General features: G+C 44.8%; 1 protein-coding gene across 5 annotated transcripts in view; it reads left to right on the forward strand.

Annotated features, from left to right (window-relative positions):
• Positions 1 to 21,516, forward strand: part of LOC135516305 (chromodomain-helicase-DNA-binding protein 3-like) — a 34,705-nt gene that overhangs the window by 4,511 nt on the left and 8,678 nt on the right. For 2 of the 5 annotated variants that reach the window (XM_064940485.1, XM_064940481.1), the window contains exons 7-38: positions 47 to 179; positions 654 to 835; positions 1,029 to 1,301; positions 1,378 to 1,581; positions 1,893 to 2,110; positions 2,222 to 2,353; positions 2,504 to 2,600; positions 2,791 to 2,982; positions 3,349 to 3,549; positions 3,759 to 3,896; positions 4,043 to 4,164; positions 4,398 to 4,571; positions 4,865 to 5,006; positions 5,360 to 5,491; positions 5,671 to 5,788; positions 5,919 to 6,043; positions 6,349 to 6,580; positions 10,578 to 10,795; positions 11,046 to 11,223; positions 11,537 to 11,623; positions 12,323 to 12,411; positions 12,593 to 12,726; positions 12,942 to 13,086; positions 13,535 to 13,733; positions 13,999 to 14,165; positions 14,284 to 14,635; positions 14,818 to 14,955; positions 15,442 to 15,550; positions 15,979 to 16,111; positions 17,995 to 18,190; positions 19,004 to 19,167; positions 19,448 to 19,574. In XM_064940485.1, coding sequence (XP_064796557.1) covers positions 47 to 179; positions 654 to 835; positions 1,029 to 1,301; positions 1,378 to 1,581; positions 1,893 to 2,110; positions 2,222 to 2,353; positions 2,504 to 2,600; positions 2,791 to 2,982; positions 3,349 to 3,549; positions 3,759 to 3,896; positions 4,043 to 4,164; positions 4,398 to 4,571; positions 4,865 to 5,006; positions 5,360 to 5,491; positions 5,671 to 5,788; positions 5,919 to 6,043; positions 6,349 to 6,580; positions 10,578 to 10,795; positions 11,046 to 11,223; positions 11,537 to 11,623; positions 12,323 to 12,411; positions 12,593 to 12,726; positions 12,942 to 13,086; positions 13,535 to 13,733; positions 13,999 to 14,165; positions 14,284 to 14,635; positions 14,818 to 14,955; positions 15,442 to 15,550; positions 15,979 to 16,111; positions 17,995 to 18,190; positions 19,004 to 19,167; positions 19,448 to 19,574 — 5,251 coding nt within the window. The remainder of the gene's footprint in view (positions 1 to 46; positions 180 to 653; positions 836 to 1,028; positions 1,302 to 1,377; positions 1,582 to 1,892; positions 2,111 to 2,221; positions 2,354 to 2,503; positions 2,601 to 2,790; positions 2,983 to 3,348; positions 3,550 to 3,758; positions 3,897 to 4,042; positions 4,165 to 4,397; positions 4,572 to 4,864; positions 5,007 to 5,359; positions 5,492 to 5,670; positions 5,789 to 5,918; positions 6,044 to 6,348; positions 6,581 to 10,577; positions 10,796 to 11,045; positions 11,224 to 11,536; positions 11,624 to 12,322; positions 12,412 to 12,592; positions 12,727 to 12,941; positions 13,087 to 13,534; positions 13,734 to 13,998; positions 14,166 to 14,283; positions 14,636 to 14,817; positions 14,956 to 15,441; positions 15,551 to 15,978; positions 16,112 to 17,994; positions 18,191 to 19,003; positions 19,168 to 19,447; positions 19,575 to 21,516) is intronic. The other 3 variants (XM_064940482.1, XM_064940483.1, XM_064940484.1) reach the window with 3 other exon arrangements.

Consider the following 21,516-nt stretch of genomic DNA (forward strand, 5'->3'; position numbering starts at 1 on the left):
ACTGTGCTTCTCTATCTCGCTCTCTCCCTCCCTCCCTTCCTCTCAGAGTGGGGATGATGTTGAGGAGGAAGATTCAGAGCAGGAGGACTCCAGTGTCCACAGCTCCTCGGTCCGCTCCGACAGCTCGCCCCGCGTCAAGAAGAACAAAAGAGGACGGCCCGCCAAGAAGAAGAAGAAAAGTAAACTAAATGTTCCTTAGAAAAAGTCAACACTCTATTCTAATCTGGTGTCTCCCAATCTCTCCCTCTTTCTTTTTCTCACTTCCCTCTCTCTGTCTCTCTCTCGCTCTCTCTCTCTCTCTCTCTCTCTCTCGTCCTCTCTCTCCCGGGTCCGTCTCTCTCTGCCTCATCTCTAGAACCTAAAAGGGTTCTTTGTCTGTCCCTCTAGGAGAACCCTTTGAATAACCCTTTTTGGTTCCAGGTAGAACCCTTTTGAGTTCTACCTGGAACCAAAAAGGGTTCTCCTATGGGGACAGCCGAAGAACAGTTTTGGAACCGTTTTTTCTAATAGTGTACCTTGTGTCTCTCTCCCGCTTTTCTTTTTCTCCATCTTTCTCTCTCTCTATGGTCTCTCTTTCTCCTCAACATCTCTCCCTCTATCTCCCTTACATTGTTATTCTCCCTAATTTTCTCCCCCACCCCTCTCTCTGTCAGTGCTGGGTGAGGGTGATGTGGAGGTGGATGGTTATGAGACAGACCACCAGGACTACTGTGAGGTCTGCCAGCAGGGAGGGGAGATTATTCTGTGTGACACCTGTCCGAGAGCCTACCACCTGGTCTGTCTGGAGCCTGAGCTGGAGAAGGCCCCCGAGGGCAAGTGGAGCTGCCCCCATTGTGTGAGTTACTGTAATGCTCAAAATTGGTTGTAATCATCACATCTGTGGTTAATTTATATTATTGTATGGAATAATATATTACCATTTCGCACCATATACACACTATTCCTTTAAGTGCTCCTCCACCTATTCATTCTCCATGGTCTCATTCTCCTCTCATGTCCTCCTCCTCTCCTCTTCTCCTCTCCTGCAGGAGAAAGAGGGGATCCAGTGGGAAGCGAAGGATGAGGACTTTGAGGAGTTTGAGGAGGAGAGTGAGGACATGGTGGTACCAGAAGTACCCGGGGTTGGACTGCTGGTAGGACTGGAGGAAGAGGAGGATGAGCACATGGAGTTCTGCAGGGTCTGTAAGGATGGGGGGGAACTATTATGCTGCGACACCTGTCCCTCCTCCTACCACATCCACTGTCTCAACCCGCCCCTGCCTGAGATCCCCAACGGAGAGTGGCTGTGTCCGCGCTGCACTGTAAGTCATGTTTGTTTGTTTCTACTTTGTGTGGAGCGCTTTGATTCTATTCTTCATTTTCGTCTTCTTCCCCCAGTGTCCTGCCATCAAAGGCAGGGTACAGAGGATCCTCCACTGGCGATGGGGCGAGCCCCCCGATCCTGTACCCGTGCCCCCCGCCCCCGATTCCCCCCCTGATGCTCCCCCGCCACCCCCCATGAAGGGCAGGGCCGAGAGAGAGTTCTTTGTCAAGCTGGTCGGACAGTCCTACTGGCACTGTACCTGGATCACTGAACTACAGGTGTGTGTGTGTGTGTGTGTGTGTGTGTGTGTGTGTGTGTGTGTGTGTGTGTGTGTGTGTGTGTGTGTGTGTGTGTGTGTGTGTGTGTGTGTGTGTGTGTGTGTGTGTGTGTGTGTGTGTGTGTGTGTGTGTGTGTGTGAGAGAGAGAGAGAGAGAGTGAAACAGTTGGAGAAGAGGCTGATGAGATAATATGAACAGCTGAAACGCTTGGCATGCAAGTGTGTCTACCACCTGTATTTCTTGCCTTCCTTGTTTTCATTGAACACATTCTCTCTATTCCTCTCCTCTTTTTCATCCCTCCATCCGTCTAGCTGGAGATCTTCCACTCGGTAATGTTCCGTAACTACCAGAGGAAGACAGATATGGACGAGCCTCCCAGTCTGGACTATGGGTCAGGGGGAGAGGAGGAGAGTGTTAAGAGTGAGAAGAGGAGGCTGAAAGACCCCGACTATGCTGCCCTGGATGACAAGTTCTATAAATACGGCATCAAGCCTGAATGGATGATGGTCCACCGCATCATCAACCACAGGTACGTGTGTGTGTGAGGGGGGGGGCGGTGTGTGTGTGTGTGTGCGTGCGTTTGCTAGTTCATTGATTGGTATGTCTGCAGTTGAGGCCGTAATGTGTGTGTTTTTCCCAGTGTGGACAAGAAGGGGATATACCACTACCTGGTCAAGTGGAGAGACCTGACCTATGACCAGTGCACATGGGAGAGAGACAATCTGGAAATGCCAGAGTTTGTCATCCACAAGGCAAACTACTGGGCACACAGGTACTAGACTACTGTACTGGCCAACTGGCATCCATGTTGGCACCAAACACTAAAGCATTCAAACTGTCTCAAACCAAGTTTGCCCAACTCTGTAGGCTATTGTATATGGCTCAAGGACACTGGATTTGATAGGTTGATTGATTGATTCAGGGATGAGGTGATGAAGGAGGCCCCAGACATGCCGAGGAGGATGAGGAGCATGAGGATGGAGGAGAGCGAAGACCCACACAGATCACCTGTCAATGACGTGAGTTCTGATTAGCTCACTCACTCTGTAACAGCCAAATCTATTGGTCGTCATTCTGGTCGCCAATCAATGAACACTTCCAAGTCAAAACTCTACTATCCTTCTTTACCTGTATGCCAATTATGTTGGTCTAATTTTTTCCCCCTTACATCAATATCCCGCCTACTCATTCCTTGTATTTATCTTCCAGCCTACGATAAAGTACGAGGAGCAGCCAGACTTTGTGACAGCGACGGGGGGCACTCTGCACCTGTACCAGCTGGAGGGGCTCAACTGGCTGCGTTTCAGCTGGGCACAGGGCACTGACACCATCCTGGCAGACGAGATGGGGCTGGGCAAGACTATCCAGACCATCGTCTTCCTCTACTCACTCTTTAAAGAGGTAGGACACCACTGTCAGGTGGCTCTGTGTACTATGTACACCTGTATTTGGTATTGCCAGTGCTTCAAGTCCCTTCTAGTTCTTGTTAGGGATTCTAGTCCTGTGTGGCTCAGTTTGTAGAGCATGGCACTTGCAACGCCAGGGTTGTGGGTTTGAATCCCATGGGGGGACCAGTACAAAGAAGGTATGAAAATATTTGCACTCACTACTGTAAGTCACTCTGGATAAGAATGACTAAAATGTAAATTGCAATGCAAATTCCTTAACATATTCAGCTCTATTCTATGCATTATCAATGGGTCTTTCTGCATCACAGTCACCATTGGAAATATGGTCCATCTCTTCTCTTTCCTTCCCCCCACAAAGGGCCACACCCGTGGCCCGTTCCTGGTGAGTGCCCCCCTCTCCACCATCATTAACTGGGAGAGAGAGTTTGAGATGTGGGCCCCGGACTTCTACGTGGTGACCTACACAGGGGACAAGGACAGCAGAGCAATCATCAGAGAGAATGAGCTGACCTTTGACGACACGGCCATTAGGGGAGGGAAGAAAGCCTTCAAACTGAGGGTGAGGAAGGAGGGGACGGAGGGAGGAGAGGAACGACAAGGGTGATAGAAAAGAGATGAGAGATTGCTGCAATCTGTGTATCCTTTTATTACGACCTCGACTAATCTCAGCATTTCCTTCCCCCCTCCTCCTTCCACTTCTCTCCCAATACTATCCCCCCCCCCACATACCCCTCTCGATCTCCCTCCCTCTCTTTCTCTCTTCTCCAGAGAGAAGCCCCAATAAAGTTCCATGTCCTGTTGACCTCCTATGAGCTGGTGACGATAGACCAGACCTCCCTGAAGTCTATAGACTGGGCCTGTCTAGTGGTGGACGAAGCCCATCGCCTCAAGAACAATCAGAGCAAGGTTGGCTCCCTCTGTTTGTGTGTGTGAGTGTGTGTGTGTATGTGTGTGCACTGTATAGAACCTTACTGAATTTCCTCTTCAAAGACAATAAAAGTCCAATCAATCAATGAATTATTGCCTGTGATTTCTCTCCTCTCCCTGGTCAGTTCTTCAGACGTCTGAATGACTATAAGATTGACCACAAGCTGCTGCTGACTGGTACTCCTCTCCAGAACAACCTGGAGGAGCTGTTCCACCTGCTCAACTTCCTCACTCCCAACCGCTTCAAGTAGGGCCAGGCTCACGCGCACACATTCACACATAGAACCACGTACACATAACACGTGTCGACTGATACACACTTGGACGTGCTGTATGTATAGACACGCACACTCGAGGAAACTGGCTAACAGACATAACCAGTCACACATCTCTACCTCTACTTACATGTTTTCAACCAAAATGGCCCCTTTCTCTCTCGCTCTCCCTCCCTCCCTCCCCTTCGCCACCCTCTCTCTGTAGTAACCTGGAGGGGTTCCTGGAGGAGTTTGCCGACATCTCCAAGGAGGACCAGATCCAGAAGCTACATGACCTGCTGGGCCCACACATGTTGAGGAGGCTGAAGGCTGACGTCTTCAAGAACATGCCGGCCAAGACAGAGCTCATCGTACGAGTGGAACTCAGCCCCATGCAGAAGTAAGGGTTGTAGGGAGGGATGGAGGGAAGGGAAGGGGTAAGGAAGGATGAGAGGACAGGAAAAGAGAGAGGTAGTGATGCATGGAGGGAGGGAGGGCAGGAATAGAGAGAGGTAGTGATGAAAGAAAGGTCATGAAAGAGTGAGGGAAGAGCGAAAAGAAGTGGGGAGGGAAGGTGAATAGTGTGGTAGATGGAGAGATGGAAAAAGACAGAGCGAGGGAGTATTTGACTAGTTAATCATAAAAACAATCACACTCTAACTGTGCCCGTCTCAATTGATGTATTTTTAACAGGAAATACTACAAGTTGATTCTGACGAGGAACTTTGAGGCTCTGAACTCGAAAGGAGGAGGTAACCAGGTGTCTCTACTCAACATCATGATGGACCTGAAGAAGTGTGCCAACCACCCCTACCTCTTCCCTGTCGCCTCCATGGTAACTATCGTCATAATTATTTAGAGTAATTTATGTTACAGGAATACTGTATCAACATTTTCCACTGTAATTCACCTCTGAATTGCAGTACAGTGACACCTTCTGGTAGATTTGAGTATTATAGCTACAAATATATCCAGCCTATTACAGTCCAGGGGGGAAATCGAGCAATATGCATGAATGTGAATATGTCCAAACATAGATGTTTATGAAATATAAAAAGTTTATATTCTTTAAGTTATTCATCAGATGACCTTGTCCGGTGATTTAAAATAAGCAAGTTCAGTAAAGAAGCTATATCCGTGTATATGTCATCACATGGACACGGTGTGTTGTCTTTACCGTGGTATTAGGAAGCCCGTAAGACTGCAAGCGGAGCATACGAGGGCACGGACCTCACAAAGGCTTCTGGGAAACTGACTCTTCTGCAAAAGATGATGAGAAAACTGAAGGACCAAGGACACCGCGTGCTCGTCTTCTCACAGGTTGGTACGCACGCACGCACACACGCACACACACGCACGCACACACACACACACACACACACACACACACACACACACACACACACACACACACACACACACACACACTGGGGCACTGTTAGCACTTCCGTAACCATTTCGCTGTTCTCTCCTCCCTGTCTCTCCTCCCTCTCTGGTAGATGACTAAGATGTTGGACCTGTTGGAGGACTTCCTGGACTTTGAGGGTTATAAGTACGAGAGGATCGACGGAGGAGTCACAGGGGCTCTGAGACAGGAGGCCATAGACCGGTTCAATGGTGAGGGAGACACTCATAGTCTAAGGGCTCTAGAAAAAAAGCCACGCCTATAGATGAAAGGGGCCTTTTTAGTTTTTTGTGAGATTTGGGTGTGTGTAATACAAGTCCACCCTCCCTCTATCTCTCTCAGCTCCTGGTGCGCCTCAGTTCTGTTTCCTGCTGTCCACCAGGGCAGGGGGTTTGGGTATTAACCTGGCTACAGCTGATACCGTCTTCATCTTCGACTCAGACTGGAACCCCCACAATGACATCCAGGTAGAATGTCTGCCATTCACTGCCATTCTATAGCCCACAATGCACTCAGATCTGTCATTAATCTACATTTCCATCAATGGAAACAAGTCTTGACAGCATTCTTGTATCAAATCAAGCCATGTTTATTTGTCATATGCACAGGATATGTATGTTTCTTTACACCATATTTTGTTTTTCCGTTTTCTTTTTTCGTCTTATCTCTTCTCTACCCCTCTCTGTCTCACCCCCCTCTACTTCTTTCAATCTCCCTTGTCCCACCCTGCTGTCTCATTCCTCCCTCCCCCTCTACCCTCCCTCCCCCACAGGCGTTCAGTCGCGCCCACCGCATCGGGCAGGCCAACAAGGTGATGATATACCGCTTCGTGACCCGTGCCAGTGTGGAGGAGCGCATCACCCAGGTGGCCAAGAGGAAGATGATGTTGACCCACCTCGTGGTACGGCCCGGCCTGGGCTCCAAGGCTGGATCCATGTCCAAACAGGAGCTGGACGACATCCTCAAGTTTGGCACCGAGGAGCTGTTCAAGGACGAGATTGAATGTGAGTTATTGTCAAGCATTTTGTGGCACCTGTTGATGTGGGATGGAGGGAGGATATGAGAAAGGGGGAAGGATAGCAATAGCAGGAGGAGGATGGAGGGATATCAAATGCGAGGATAGGAGGCCAAGAGCTTAATATGAGGGGTTCTTTAGGTACTTAATATGAGAGGTTCTTTTGGGACTTAATATGAGTGGTTCTTTAGGGACTTAATATGAGAGGTTCTATAGGGATTTAATATGAGAGGTTCTTTAGGGACTTAATATGAGGGGTTCTTTAGGTACTTAATATGAGAGGTTCTTTAGGTACTTAATATGAGGGGTTCTTTAGGTACTTAATATGAGAGGTTCTTTAGGGACTTAATATGAGGGGTTCTTTAGGTACTTAATATGAGAGGTTCTTTAGGTACTTAATATGAGAGGTTCTTTAGGTACTTAATATGAGAGGTTCTTTAGGTACTTAATATGAGTGGTTCTTTAGGGACTTAATATGAGGGGTTCTTTAGGGACTTAATATGAGAGGTTCTTTAGGTACTTAATATGAGGGGTTCTTTAGGGACTTAATATGAGAGGTTCTTTAGGTACTTAATATGAGGGGTTCTTTAGGTACTTAATATGAGGAGTTCTTTAGGGACTTAATATGAGAGGTTCTTTAGGTACTTAATATGAGAGGTTCTTTAGGTACTTAACATGAGAGGTTCTTTTGAGACTTAAAATGAGAGGTTCTTTAGGGACTTAATATGAGAGGTTCCTTTAGGTACTTAATATGAGGAGTTCTTTAGGGACTTAATATGAGAGGTTCTTTAGGTACTTAATATGAGGAGTTCTTTAGGGACTTAATATGAGAGGTTCTTTAGGGACTTAATATGAGAGGTTCTTTAGGGACTTAATATGAGAGGTTCTTTAGGTACTTAATATGAGAGGTTCTTTAGGGACTTAACATGAGAGGTTCTTTAGGTACTTAATATGAGGAGTTCTTTAGGGACTTAATATGAGAGGTTCTTTAGGGACTTAATATGAGAGGTTCTTTAGGGACTTAATATGAGAGGTTCTTTAGGTACTTAATATGAGAGGTTCTTTAGGTACTTAATATGAGAGGTTCTTTAGGTACTTAACATGAGAGGTTCTTTTGAGACTTAAAATGAGAGGTTCTTTAGGGACTTAATATGAGAGGTTCTTTAGGTACTTAACATGAGAGGTTCTTTAGGTACTTAACATAGGTTCTTTTGAGACTTAAAATGAGAGGTTCTTTAGGGGGAGGTTCTTTTGAGACTTAAAATGAGAGGTTCTTTAGGGACTTAATATGAGAGGTTATTTAGGTACTTAACATGAGAGGTTCTTTTGAGACTTAAAATGAGAGGTTCTTTAGGTACTTAACATGAGAGGTTCTTTTGAGACTTAAAATGAGAGGTTCTTTAGGGACTTAATATGAGAGGTTCTTTAGGTACTTAACATGAGAGGTTCTTTAGGTACTTAACATGAGAGGTTCTTTTGAGACTTAAAATGAGAGGTTCTTTAGGGACTTAATATGAGAGGTTCTTTTGAGACTTAAAATGAGAGGTTCTTTAGGGACTTAATATGAGAGGTTCTTTTGAGACTTAAAATGAGAGGTTCTTTAGGTACTTAACATGAGAGGTTCTTTAGGTACTTAACATGAGAGGTTCTTTAGGTACTTAATATGAGAGGTTCTTTAGGTACTTAACATGAGAGGTTCTTTTGAGACTTAAAATGAGAGGTTCTTTAGGGACTTAATATGAGAGGTTCTTTAGGTACTTAATATGAGGAGTTCTTTAGGGACTTAATATGAGAGGTTCTTTAGGGACTTAATATAGGGTTCTTTAGGTACTTAATATGAGGTTCTTTAGGAGAGGTTCTTTTGAGACTTAAAATGAGAGGTTCTTTAGGGACTTAATATGAGAGGTTCTTTAGGTACTTAATATGAGGAGTTCTTTAGGGACTTAATATGAGAGGTTCTTTAGGGACTTAATATGAGAGGTTCTTTAGGTACTTAATATGAGAGGTTCTTTAGGACTTAACATAGGTTCTTTTGAGACTTAAAATGAGAGGTTCTTTAGGGACTTAATAGGTTCTTTGTACTTAACATGAGAGGTTCTTTAGGGGAGGTTTAACTTAAAATGAGAGGTTCTTTAGGGACTTAATATGAGAGGTTCTTTAGGTACTTAACATGAGAGGTTCTTTAGGTACTTTGAGAGGTTCTTTAGGACTTAATATGAGAGGTTCTTTAGGTACTTAACATGGACTTTTAACTTAAAATGAGAGGTTCTTTAGGGACTTAATATGAGGGGTTCTTTAGGACTTAATATGAGGAGTTCTTTAGGGACTTAATATGAGGGGTTCTTTAGGGACTTAATATGAGAGGTTCTTTAGGGACTTAATATGAGAGGTTCTTTAGGGACTTAATATGAGAGGTTCTTTAGGGACTTAATATGAGGTACTTAATATGAGGGTTCTTTAGGGACTTAATATGAGAGGTTCTTTAGGGACTTAATATGAGAGGTTCTTTAATAATATGAAAGGTTCTTTAGGGACTTAATATGAGAGGTTCTTTAGGGACTTAATATGAGAGGTTCTTTTGAGACTTAAAATAGGTTCTTTAGGGACTTAATATGAGAGGTTCTTTAGGTACTTAACACGAGAGGTTCTTTAGGGACTTAATATGAGAGGTTCTTTAATATGAGAGGTTCTTTTGAGACTTAAAATGAGAGGTTCTTTAGGGACTTAATATGATAGGTTCTTTAGGTACTTAACATGAGAGGTTCTTTAGGGACTTAATATGAGAGGTTCTTTAGGGACTTAATATGAGAGGTTCTTTAGGTACTTAATATGAGTGGTTCTTTAGGGACTTAATATGAGGGGTTCTTTAGGTACTTAATATGAGGGCTTCTTTAGGGACTTAATATGAGAGGTTCTTTAGGGACTTAATATGAGGTTCTTTAGGGACTTAATATGAGAGGTTCTTTAGGGACTTAATATGAGGGGTTCTTTAGGGACTTAATATGAGGGGTTCTTTAGGTACTTAATATGAGAGGTTCTTTAGGACTTAATATAGGTACTTAACATGAGAGGTTCTTTTCTTAAAATGAGAGGTTCTTTAGGGACTTAATATGAGAGGTTCTTTAGGAGAGGTTCTTTAGGGACTTAATATGAGGGGTTCTTTAGGTACTTAATATGAGAGGTTCTTTAGGGACTTAATATGAGAGGTTCTTTAGGGACTTAATATGAGGGGTTCTTTAGGTACTTAATATTAGGGCTTCTTTAGGGACTTAATATGAGAGGTTCTTTAGGGACTTAATATGAGAGGTTCTTTAGGGACTTAATATGAGGGGTTCTTTAGGATGAGAGGTTCTTTAGGGACTTAATATGAGAGGTTCTTTAGGGACTTAATATGAGAGGTTCTTTAGGGACTTAATATGAGGGCTTCTTTAGGGACTTAATATGAGAGGTTCTTTAGGGACTTAATATGAGAGGTTCTTTAGGGACTTAATATGAGGGGTTCTTTAGGTACTTAATATGAGAGGTTCTTTAGGGACTTAATATGAGAGGTTCTTTAGGGACTTAATATGAGGGGTTCTTTAGGTACTTAACATGAGAGGTTCTTTAAGGAGGAGTTCTTTAGGGACTTAATATGAGAGGTTCTTTAGGGGGACTTAATATGTACTTAACATGAGAGGTTCTTTTGAGGAGGGGTTCTTTAGGTACTTAATATGAGAGGTTCTTTAGGGACTTAATATGAGAGGTTCTTTTGAGACTAAATGAGGGTTCTTTAGGGGGACTTAATATGAGGGGTTCTTTAGGGGAGAGGTTCTTTAGGGATTTAATATGAGGGGTTCTTTAGGGACTTAATATGAGGGCGCCTTTAGGGACTTAATATGAGGGGTTCTTTAGTGACTACACTTTCTTTTTTTGGGTTGTTACATATATGGAATGATTTTAGTCACATCTTCATCCTTGTTTCATCACCGTTTCCTATTCCCCCAAAGTCCTCTCACCACCACGTATGTCCACCCTCTCTCCCCTACGGTGTCCAGCGGGAGACAACAGGGACGATGAGGGCAGTGTGATCCACTACGACAGCTCGGCCATCGAGAGGTTGCTGGACCGGAGCCAGGACGCTACGGATGACACGGACATGCAGAATATGAACGAATACCTGAGCTCCTTCAAAGTGGCCCGATACATGGTCCGAGAGGAAGATAAGGTGAGAGAGGGAGGGAGGGAGGGATGGAGAGAGCGGGATAGAGAGAGAGAAGTGATGACATTGCTGTTTCAGATTACAACTTTTTGTACGCTTGCATCTATACAGAAATATTATATGGCACGTTGGTGTATTTTTGTTCCTCTTATGCTATTCTAAGCTGTTAACACTTTCCATTGAACTCTAGAATAGTTTGTAAGTAGATTATATCACATTGGTTATGTTTAAACTGTTCTTGAATGTGTGTGTCCAGATTGAGGAGGTGGAGCGTGAGATCATTAAGCAGGAGGAGTGTGTGGATCCAGAATACTGGGAGAAGCTGCTGAGACATCACTATGAGCAACAACAGGAGGACCTGGCTAGTAAACTGGGCAAGGGCAAGAGGAACCGCAAGCCTGTCAACTACAACGACGCAGCACAGGAGGACCAAGGTAGGTAGTTGGGAACCGTCAGTCGTGGTTGTCACGGAGATGGGTGTAGGTGCATCACTATGGCAACCTGGGGCATTCTGAATAACTTTTTGTTTTTGATAGACTTTGTGTCAGGTCCGTGTATTGGTTTGATTCATGGTTGATAAAAGGATGTTGTTCTCTTTGTTTGATTTAGATATTTTCATACACGGTCTTTGTGCAATACGTTAGGTAATGCTAAAGTAATGCTGAATCTTTGTTAAAGTATTGTTAGTAGTAGCTGCATGGGGATACTGGGCCTAGCCTGTTGACGGTACACCATGTGCTGTTTCAGACTGGCATACTGGTATTTCAGATAACCAGTCCGAGTACTCTGTGGGCTCCGAGGAGGAGGATGAAGACTTCGACGAGAGACCAGAAGGTAGGCCAAAGTACACAAGGCACAACACATTTGGAATGAAGCCTTCTCTGTTGAATGTGAATTATTCTCACATTTAGTGTTTAGATTTTAAAGGAAAGACTAGATTGATATTAGGTCTGCTTTACTAGTACCCGTGCTTGACTTGGGCAGCAGCCCAGCGGAGCTGACTACTGGCACCTCAAATGACCTACTGCTTGAGCTCCTGTTCTTCTTATAGAATATTAGCTCCAAAGTATTGTGGAGCTACTGCACCTAAATTCTGTATAAACAGTACCGGCATCCAAACCTATTTCAGTCCAAGTCAACTGGTACCGTAAGTACTACACTGGTTACCAGCCACTCTCCTGACTTCTCCTCCTCCTCTCTCACTCTCATTCTCTCTCTCATTCTCTCTCTCACTCTCTCTTTCTCTCTCTTTCTCTCGCTCTCACTCTCATTCTCTCTCGCTCTCTCTCACTCTCATTCTCTCTCTCACTCTCATTCTCTTTCTCTCTCTCTCTCTCTCTCTCTCTCTCTCTCTCTCTCTCTCTCTCTCTCTTTCTCTCTCTCTCTCTTTCTCTCTCTCACTCTCATTCTCTCTCTCTCCCTCTCTCTCTCACTCTCATTCTCATTCTCTCTCTCTCTCTCTCTCTCTCTCTCATTCTCTCTCTCTCTCTTTCTCTCTCTCTCGCTCTACCTGAATCCTCTCTCTCGCTCCAGGTTCTCGCAGACAGTCCCGTCGCCAGATGAGGAACGAGAGAGACAAGCCGTTGCCCCCCCTGTTGGCCAGAGTGGCTGGCAACCTGGAGGTTAGACAAAATAACCTTCTGTTCTGCTGTGTATGGGTTATGAAGTCCTTATGAAGTACCTTTCACCTGGGCACCACTCTCTCGCCGTCCCCCCTCTCATGGCTTATGAACGGCATATGAAAGCAACGTGTATGGGATGTGAATGTGTTATAACGTCCTTATGTCCCCTCTAACCCTCAAGGTGTTGGGCTTCAACACACGCCAGCGGAAGGCCTTCCTAAACGCGGTGATGCGTTGGGGCATGCCCGCCCAGGACGCCTTCTCCTGCCAGTGGCTGGTCAGAGACCTGAGGGGCAAGAGCGAGAAGGAGTTCAAGTGAGTGGAGAGGAACTGTGATTGTTTGCGACACCGGCTACAGTATGAGCTTACACTGAGATCTTCACACTACATTGTAGTTGCTGGTCCCTCTTTGTTTGCTGTTTTTCGAAACCTTTTTAACTCTTCCCCCCTCCCCCCTTTCTACTCTCCTACTGCTTCTCTCTGCCTGGTTCCTCTCTCTCCCTCACTTCTCTCTCCTCATTGTCTTTCAGGGCGTATGTGTCTCTGTTCATGCGTCACCTGTGTGAGCCCGTGGCCGATGGCGCCGAGACGTTCGCCGACGGCGTGCCGAGGGAGGGCCTGTGTCGTCAGCCCGTGCTGACCCGCATCGGGGTCATGTCCCTGGTCAAGAAGAAGGTCAGGGGTCAAAGTCTATCCTAGCAACCACAATGCTAAACTAACAGACTAGCTCGTTGCATTTCAACCAATAGCAACTGTTGTTTTTTTTAAGCACAGCTGTCACCCATTCAGACCTGTCAGACCAGAATCTAACAAAGGAAATCATATGAGTAAATAGAGATATTTTACAGTCATTCGACCTCTTTCCTCTCCACTATGATTTTCCCAGGCTGTGACTTCCTCATGACATAAAGATACATCAATGAAAAGCCACAGAAATTAGAGCCCATTTTTCCCAGGGAAAGAGACTGTTGGCTTGAGTAGAATTGGAACAGAACAGTACAGAACAGCACAGTACAGAACAGTACAGAACAGCACAGTACAGAATAGAATACTTTATTGCCAGTCAACAATGATTGACAGCTGCTTGGTCCTGTCTCTGAACCCTCCCCTCCTTTCTCCTCAGATCCAGGAGTTTGAGCACATCAACGGGCGTTGGAGTCTCCCAGAGCTGAAGCCAGAGATGAAGCCTGAGGCTCTGAGGCCAGAGGTCAGTGTGTCTTCCTCCTCCAGAGCCTCCTCCCCTGGAGGGACCATGAAGACTGCTACGCCCACCCCTGACCCCAGCTGTACCTCAGACAACACCCCCTGCACCTCCAAACCAGGTGGGTGAACAAAGTACACACACACACACACACACACACACACACACACACACACACACACACACACACACACACACACACACACACACACACACACACACACACACACACACACACACACACACACACACACACACGTAGGCAAGCGCGCAGCTCAAACATATCCAGCAGGGGGCACATCAAGTCTGACCGTGATAACTGTGTATGTGTGTAATATGTGTGTGTGTGAGCGAGGGATGACCCTCTGCCTGTGTGTTGTGTTCAGCTACCCCTGCTCCCTCAGAGAAACTAGAGAAGAACGGGAAAGATGGAGAGAAGGAGGAGGCAGAGAAGGAGGAGGGTAAGGCCCCGTCTGAGCCAGAGAAAGATGGAGAGAAAGAGACGGAAGGGGGTAAAGCGGCAGAGGGCAACAGGAGTGCAGATCCTGAAGTGGTGAGAGATTGAATGCTGTTAATGACACAGTTCACAGTCTTAATGAATCTTGCTAACCTACATACAGTTAGTTATACCAACGACTGTCACTGAACACTATGCTTTGTCTTGTCCCCAGCCTCCAATCCCTATGAAAGAAGCTCCGCAAGAATTATCCCCTAGTACAACAACAGACAGGGAAGAGAGTGGTACAAAAGAGGAGGGGAAAGAAACAAAAACGACTGACACCCCTCCGGCCCCAGTGGAGGAGAAGAAAGGAGACGAGGAGAGTACGGAGGGCGCACCGGGAGGAACAACTAAACAAGGGTCGGCGGTCAAAGATGAGAAACCAGGTAGTGTAATGCTCTTACCTGGCGAGAAGATGGAGGAGGAGGAGAACGACAAGGGGAGCGAGGAAGCCCCTGTCGCCACAGAAGCATCAGACAACAAGGAGAAGATGGACAGACAGCTACCCTCTGACGTGATGAAAGGTGAGTGACCTCACCTGTCTGTACATCCGTCCATCCGTCTGTACCTGTCTGCTAGTTAGTCAGTTCGTTAGTTAGTGACTCACTGACTAGTCACTGGTAGATAGATATAGGTACACTTTTAGGTATATTTCAATGGCATCCACTGATCTAAAGGAACTTGCTTGTGTTCTTCTTGGTCACAGAGGAAGTAAAAGGTGAAAAGGATGCTGGGAAAGAAGTGGCGAAGGAGGAGGTTGCCAAAGACACCTTGCCGAAACCCCCCATCATCCCACCCGAGCGACGGCGCTTCATGTTCAACATCGCTGACGGGGGCTTCACGGGTAAACGACCCCTATCATATGACCCCTGTCATATCTGGTACTGTGTGTTAGAGCTGTGGCAGAACTCACTCTATATCAAGCGTTGTTTCAACATTCATTCAATGTTATGTTGATATTCACCCACACTGAGCTCCACACACAGGGATTTAGTATCATGGGTTGCTTTAGCATGAGGGTTTTAATATTGACACAACGTTGTGTTGACTTTTTCCTATAGAGGTCCAGAACACCCTCAGTCAGTATCACAGGTTGTTGTTATAACATTGATAGAATATTATATTGACTTTACCCTGCAGAGATGCACACACTGTGACAGAACACACGTTGTTCATTTAACAGTAAAACAACAAAATGTTGACGTTATAACATTGACATTATGCTGACATTGTCCCCCTGCGGAGCTGCACACGCTGTGGCAGAACTCACAGGTTGATTTAACATGGTTATAACTTTGACACAACGTTATGCTAACGTTTCACCCTGCAGAGCTTCATACGCTGTGGCAGAACGAGGAGCGGGCGGCCATCTCTTCTGGGAAGATGAATGAGATCTGGCACCGGCGGCACGACTTCTGGCTGCTGGCGGGAATCGTTCTGTATCCTTGACGGCGGTTGCCAAGGAGACCGTCTTGTCGTGTTTATTTATTGATCTTGCTGCGACAGGGGCTTCTTGTTAGAAGTCAACAAGTCCATCCACTGATGCCTTTGTGTAGCAGAGAAGTATTAGATTGTGTCTGCAGAGATCTACACACGGACTAGAGATTGGAAGTCCATTCTGTTTGTTCTATTTCTGTGACTTTCACTAGAATTCCCAATCCCGAATCTAACCCAAGCCCTCCTAACACAAGAAACACAATAAAGATCTGAAAGAATTCGATAGGAATAAGCTTGATGATGATAGCCCCATTCGTAGGCTTAGTAGAAGTTGTTCTAAAATACTTATTACTACTGACAAGCTAGGTGTTTGTTTGGGATTTGCCAATGATGTATTGAGCTTGTATGACCCTTGACCTCTCTATATCAGTCATGGGTACGCGAGGTGGCAGGACATCCAGAACGACCCCCAGTTCGCCATTGTCAACGAGCCCTTCAAGTCGCAGGCCAACAAGGGCAACTTCCTGGAGATGAAGAACAAGTTCCTGGCCCGCCGCTTCAAGGTATGACACCACATGGCGTGACATAAAATGACATAACCTGACATGACATAGCATGACATGACATTGCATAGCAGTGTAACATGGCATAGGATACATAGCGTTGAATAACTAAAAGGCCAGGAAACACTCTGGGCCCTACACATCACATGACTTACTATAACATAACCATCACTTAACTATGACACCACACAACCATGGCAGAGACAAGATGAACACAATTCAGGACATACAGTGTGCTCCAAAAGTATTGGGACAGTGACATTTTGTTTTTGTTGTTTTGGCTCTGTACTCCAGGACATTGGATTTGAAATGATACAATGACTATGAGGTTCATGTGCAGACTGTCAGCTTACATTTTAGGGTATTTTCATCCATATTGGGTGAACCGTTTTGAAATTATAACACTTTTTGTACATAGTCCCGCCATTTTAGTGTACAAAAGTATTGGGACAAAATCAGTTAGATGTGTATTAATGTAGTAAAAAGTTAAGTATTTGGTCCCACATTCATAGCATGCATGCAATGACCACGTCAAGCTTGTCACTCTACAAATGTGAGATGCATTTGCTGTTTAACCCCCCCAAAAAAAAAATATGCTAACCTCGTTATTGTAATGGTGAGTGGTTAGCATGTGTTGGGGGTATGATATTTGTGCGTCTATATCTTTCACTCATCATTCTTCACGATTCATTCAGGATTATCCATCATCATGGTAGCTTCCACATTAATGTAGAAGTGTTTAGAAATATATTCTATTCTTATTTACAATAAAAGTGACTCCAAAATGACACAATACCTTACCATTCATTTCTATTGGGCTCAAAATGATCTGAAACGCAACCAAAACAAACAGCAAATGCATCAAACAAATGTGAAGAGTCACAAGCTTGATGTAGTCATTGCATGCTATGAATACGGGACCAAATCACTTTTACTACTTCAATACACATATAAGTGGGGTGGTAGGTAGCTTAGTGGTTGGAGTGTTGGGCCAGTAACCAAAAGGTCGCTAGATCGAAACCCCGAGCTGACAAGGTAAATATCTGTCATTCTGCCCCAGAATAAGGCAGTTAACCCACTGTTCCTAGGCCATCATTGTAAATAAGAATTTGTTCTTAACTGGTTTGCCTAGTTAAATAAAAAAATAAGTGAGTTTGGTCCCATAATATGGGGGTACTATGTACAAAAAGTGTTAGAATTTCAAAACGGTTCACCTGATATGGATGAAAATACCCTCAAATTATAGATGATTGTCTGCACATGAACCTTATAGTCATTTTATCATTTCAAATTCAAAGTGCTGAAGTAAAGAGCCAGAAAAATGTGTCACGGTCCCAATACTTTTGGAGCTCACTGTAATTAAGTACAGTTCAAAATCTAATAGAACACATCTGTTTGAAAGATGTAAGTCTGAAACCCTATGAATGATAGATATTGAATTGACAGACAGATACCAGGGTGGTATTGCTGACCGGTGCGTTTGTGAAATGACACTCATCCTGTTTTTGATGGCCTCACATGTTTCATGCCCTGACCTCAACATCCGCATTCTCACTTTCACACAATGATGGTGGCTAAAATAACACTGTAAATATGAATATTTTTTCTAGAATTTCTCCCCATATCATTTGTCTTTCTCTGACTCATTCGTCTCTCCTCCTCCTCCTCCTCATGCCATCCTCACATTCTGTTTATCTCTCCCCTTTCTTCCAATGTTTCTCGAACATCTTCCCCATTGCGATTCAGATAAATGAAACTCAATAAAACTTTCTTCCCATGAAATGCAGTACACACTGTACATGTTGGCCAGTGAACACATATGTCAAGAAGCAGACAAGTTTTAGGACAATCCTTGATGAAAGAGCTGACTCACCCCCCCCCAGTTATTAGAGCAGGCCCTGGTGATCGAGGAGCAGCTGAGGAGGGCAGCCTACCTGAATATGACCCAGGACCCGGTCCACCCCGCCATGGCCCTGAACGCCCGCTTCGCCGAGGTGGAGTGTTTGGCTGAGTCCCACCAGCACCTCAGCAAGGAGTCCCTGGCCGGGAACAAACCTGCCAACGCAGTGCTGCACAAGGGTGAGGGACACACACACACACACACGCACACACACACACACACACACACACACACACACACACACACACACACACACACACACACACACACACACACACACACACACACATACACACACACACAAAATCTCCCTCCCCTTTCTGTGTGTGTGTGTGGTGTGCGTCTGTACGCATTTATATCAGAAATGAAGATAAAGAAACAATCTCCCAGACTACATCTTTCCAACGTTCTTTGACCTGAATCTGTCAGCAGACCAGGCCTCACAGAGCTGCTGCTGCCAGAAGCTAACATTTCACAATATCAACTTCAGGATAGAGTTACAATCTCAGTTACCAGACTTCTTTGTTATTTCAGAAAATGTCCTCATCCGATCTCTGACGAGTTGGTTTGTTTGTATTGTTCATTTGAAAGGACAACATACTGGCTTGACTTTTTCAGTATTCTACAACGGTCCTGAAAGATAGAGATACGTTCATACAAAATGTGCCATGTCGGTTTCGTGACATTAAACAAAAATGACCGTTCAATATTGTAGTGCTTCAGTGGGGGCAGGCTTTTGCTTCCAACACAACATATTCTACATGCCCTGTGGCCTAAATTCTCTCACTGTACAATGTAACTCAAACCTAGTGGGAGACTGATAGAGTACGTAGTTGATGGTTAATACTAACACACCAATAGCTGCTTGGAATGGTTAACAGTAATTTACTGATCTAATAGCTGCTTGGAATGGTTAACAGTAATTTACTGAACTAATAGCTGCTTGGAATGGCTAATGGAATGAATTGACCGTTGAGTTGTTGTAATTTCAGTGCTGAACCAGTTGGAGGAGCTGCTGAGTGACATGAAGGCTGACGTGACGCGGCTCCCTGCCACACTGTCCCGAGTCCCGCCCATCGCTGCACGCCTGCAGATGTCAGAGAGGAGCATCCTCAGCAGACTAGCCAGCAAGGGTACCGACACACACACTCCCCCGGTAAGTAGACTGAGTACACACACACGCAGGAGCACACATACACACACAGTAACGCAAGCTCGCGCACACGCATACACACAAACTACCTGTGAACACACACAGACACATATATACACACACACACACACACACACACACACACACACACACACACACACACACACACACACACACACACACACACACACACACACACACACACACTCAGGCTTCTGATTATTCTTTTTGATTTCGATCGATCATCAAATTGACAGTCTGTCCCCGCTCCCTCTCCCTCCAGACCATCCCTCCAGGACCCTACGCCACTCCTCAGAACTTTGGACCCGCCTTCACCCCCATCCCCCCGGGAGTCTTACCCATGGGAGGGGCCAACTACAGCCAGATGCCCCCTGGATCTTTCGTATCAGGTCAGTGGCTACACTGTGCTGTAACACCCATTCACTGAAAAGTGCTTTCCAAAACTACTAATGAATGATTCCATGTTCCTATCAGTTAGAAGTTTTTTTTATGCGTCGCTGCAGCTGCTGCATTTCTTGCCGAAATCCTTCATTTATTATTTATTATCTGATAAAGTCAACAAGTCACTATAAATCCTTCATCAGTGAAGCTTTGGAAAAAATGTGGTTTGTGTGTGTGTGTGCGTGTGTGTGTGCGTGTGCGTGTGCGTGTGTGTGTGTTTGTGTGTGTGTGTGCGTGTGCGTGTGTGTGTGTGTTTGTGTGTGTGCTCGTTCCAAGTAGGACGTCTGTACAGTCCAAGCAGAGAAGACAAATCCATTTAGCTTAAGCTGCAGTATCTCTGAGAGTGTGTATTATACCAGTGTATTGCACTATATTTATGTTGATATAGACCTCATGAGGTCGGGTTTTCGAATGCATTGGCTTCTGGCTCTGACATCTTGGGACAGATGGGTCAAATCTGTGGAATGTAGCATCTTTATATGGTCATACATTTTGTAGTGAGATATTTGTGCCCATTGCTATATAGATCATTATGGTGAGGTTAATGCTTCTAGGCCTTTTTACACTGCGTTGTTCTTAGCTCCGGGCTAAGACTGGCCCTGGGCTAGCTTATCCTTTGTGTCACACAAGCATTTTTTAGTCCTGGGCTGAGCCTTTGCCATATGGGCTAAGAATTCACACTTGTATTCCAAAGCCCTGGGATAACAGAGAAACACAACACGCGACCAACATTCTATCTCTGCAACGCGACCAATTTTATAAGGATTAAGGCATTTATTAACATATTAATTTCCCTCTTGCTTCTAGCCTAGCGTTTTATTTCCAACCGTGATGGTTTGTATAAACCTTGCTGTCTGCCTTTCCGACCTTCGGAAACATTTTTTTCTCACTTGAAATGCGATCTTGCTCTGTATAGAGAATGCTGTGCAGGGAAAATACATCGACTTTTCTGATCCAGGCAAAATCATCCAACAATATTATTATCATGGAGAGCTATATACAATTAAACGTCAATATTAAAACTAAGAAAACAGACAGAAATGGAGCGTTTGCTGCCCTTCCAGCTGTAGAGTTTGTGGCTTCAGAGGCTAGCTAAATGAAACTGGGCACAGATGTCAATTCAACGTCTATTCCACGTTGGGTCAACGTAATTTCATTAATTTTGAACGGATGAAAGTATTTCAGTTTTTTTTGTCCTCAGATGGAAAGATGTAATAGTATAAATGTACTTGTCAAAATAGTGTGCAGAACACATCACAGGCATCACAAGCATATGCAAATGAAGAGAGCAGTGCAGCTTTTGTGATTGGACAGTGACAATTCTATGCATTATTCCCAACCCCGTTTCACCCGGGCTATTTTGGCACCGTGTTTCTGGTGCTGGCACACTTTAGAATGTACATGTGTGAATATGTGTAAGATGTCTCTTCGCCCAGGGTTAAATCGCAGTGTGAACGTGTCTAGGTAGTGTGTAGTAGTCACTGTTTTTTTCTCAAATGGCACTGTGGGATTACTCCCTGGTTTGTAACATCCTTCTAAGCACTATTTATTGAAGAAAACTGAGTTGAGAAAGTCCTCTCATCTGTCATGACTCAATAAACCCTGGCAATGCCGGAGACACTTAGATCAGTGAGATCCACTTTGTCTTTGTTTTCGTTGCTGTTAGTGGTGTCAGGTTCACTGCTAGTCACAATCTCTGATGTCAATATCTTTTGTCACTTTGGGGCGGAACCCTCAGAACTGGAATGATGTCACTCTGTTTCTATGGTGAATCCTTCCACTTAAGTTGAACTTTCACTTAGTCATGCATTGATGTCAATATTGGGAGAAAATTCTACTTGGTGGAAGTTAGGATTTGCCCTTTTATCTTTTCAAGTGTTGAAAACCCTA

This window comes from Oncorhynchus masou, chromosome 27, assembly GCF_036934945.1.
Source record: "Oncorhynchus masou masou isolate Uvic2021 chromosome 27, UVic_Omas_1.1, whole genome shotgun sequence".
Lineage (NCBI taxonomy): Eukaryota > Metazoa > Chordata > Actinopteri > Salmoniformes > Salmonidae > Oncorhynchus > Oncorhynchus masou.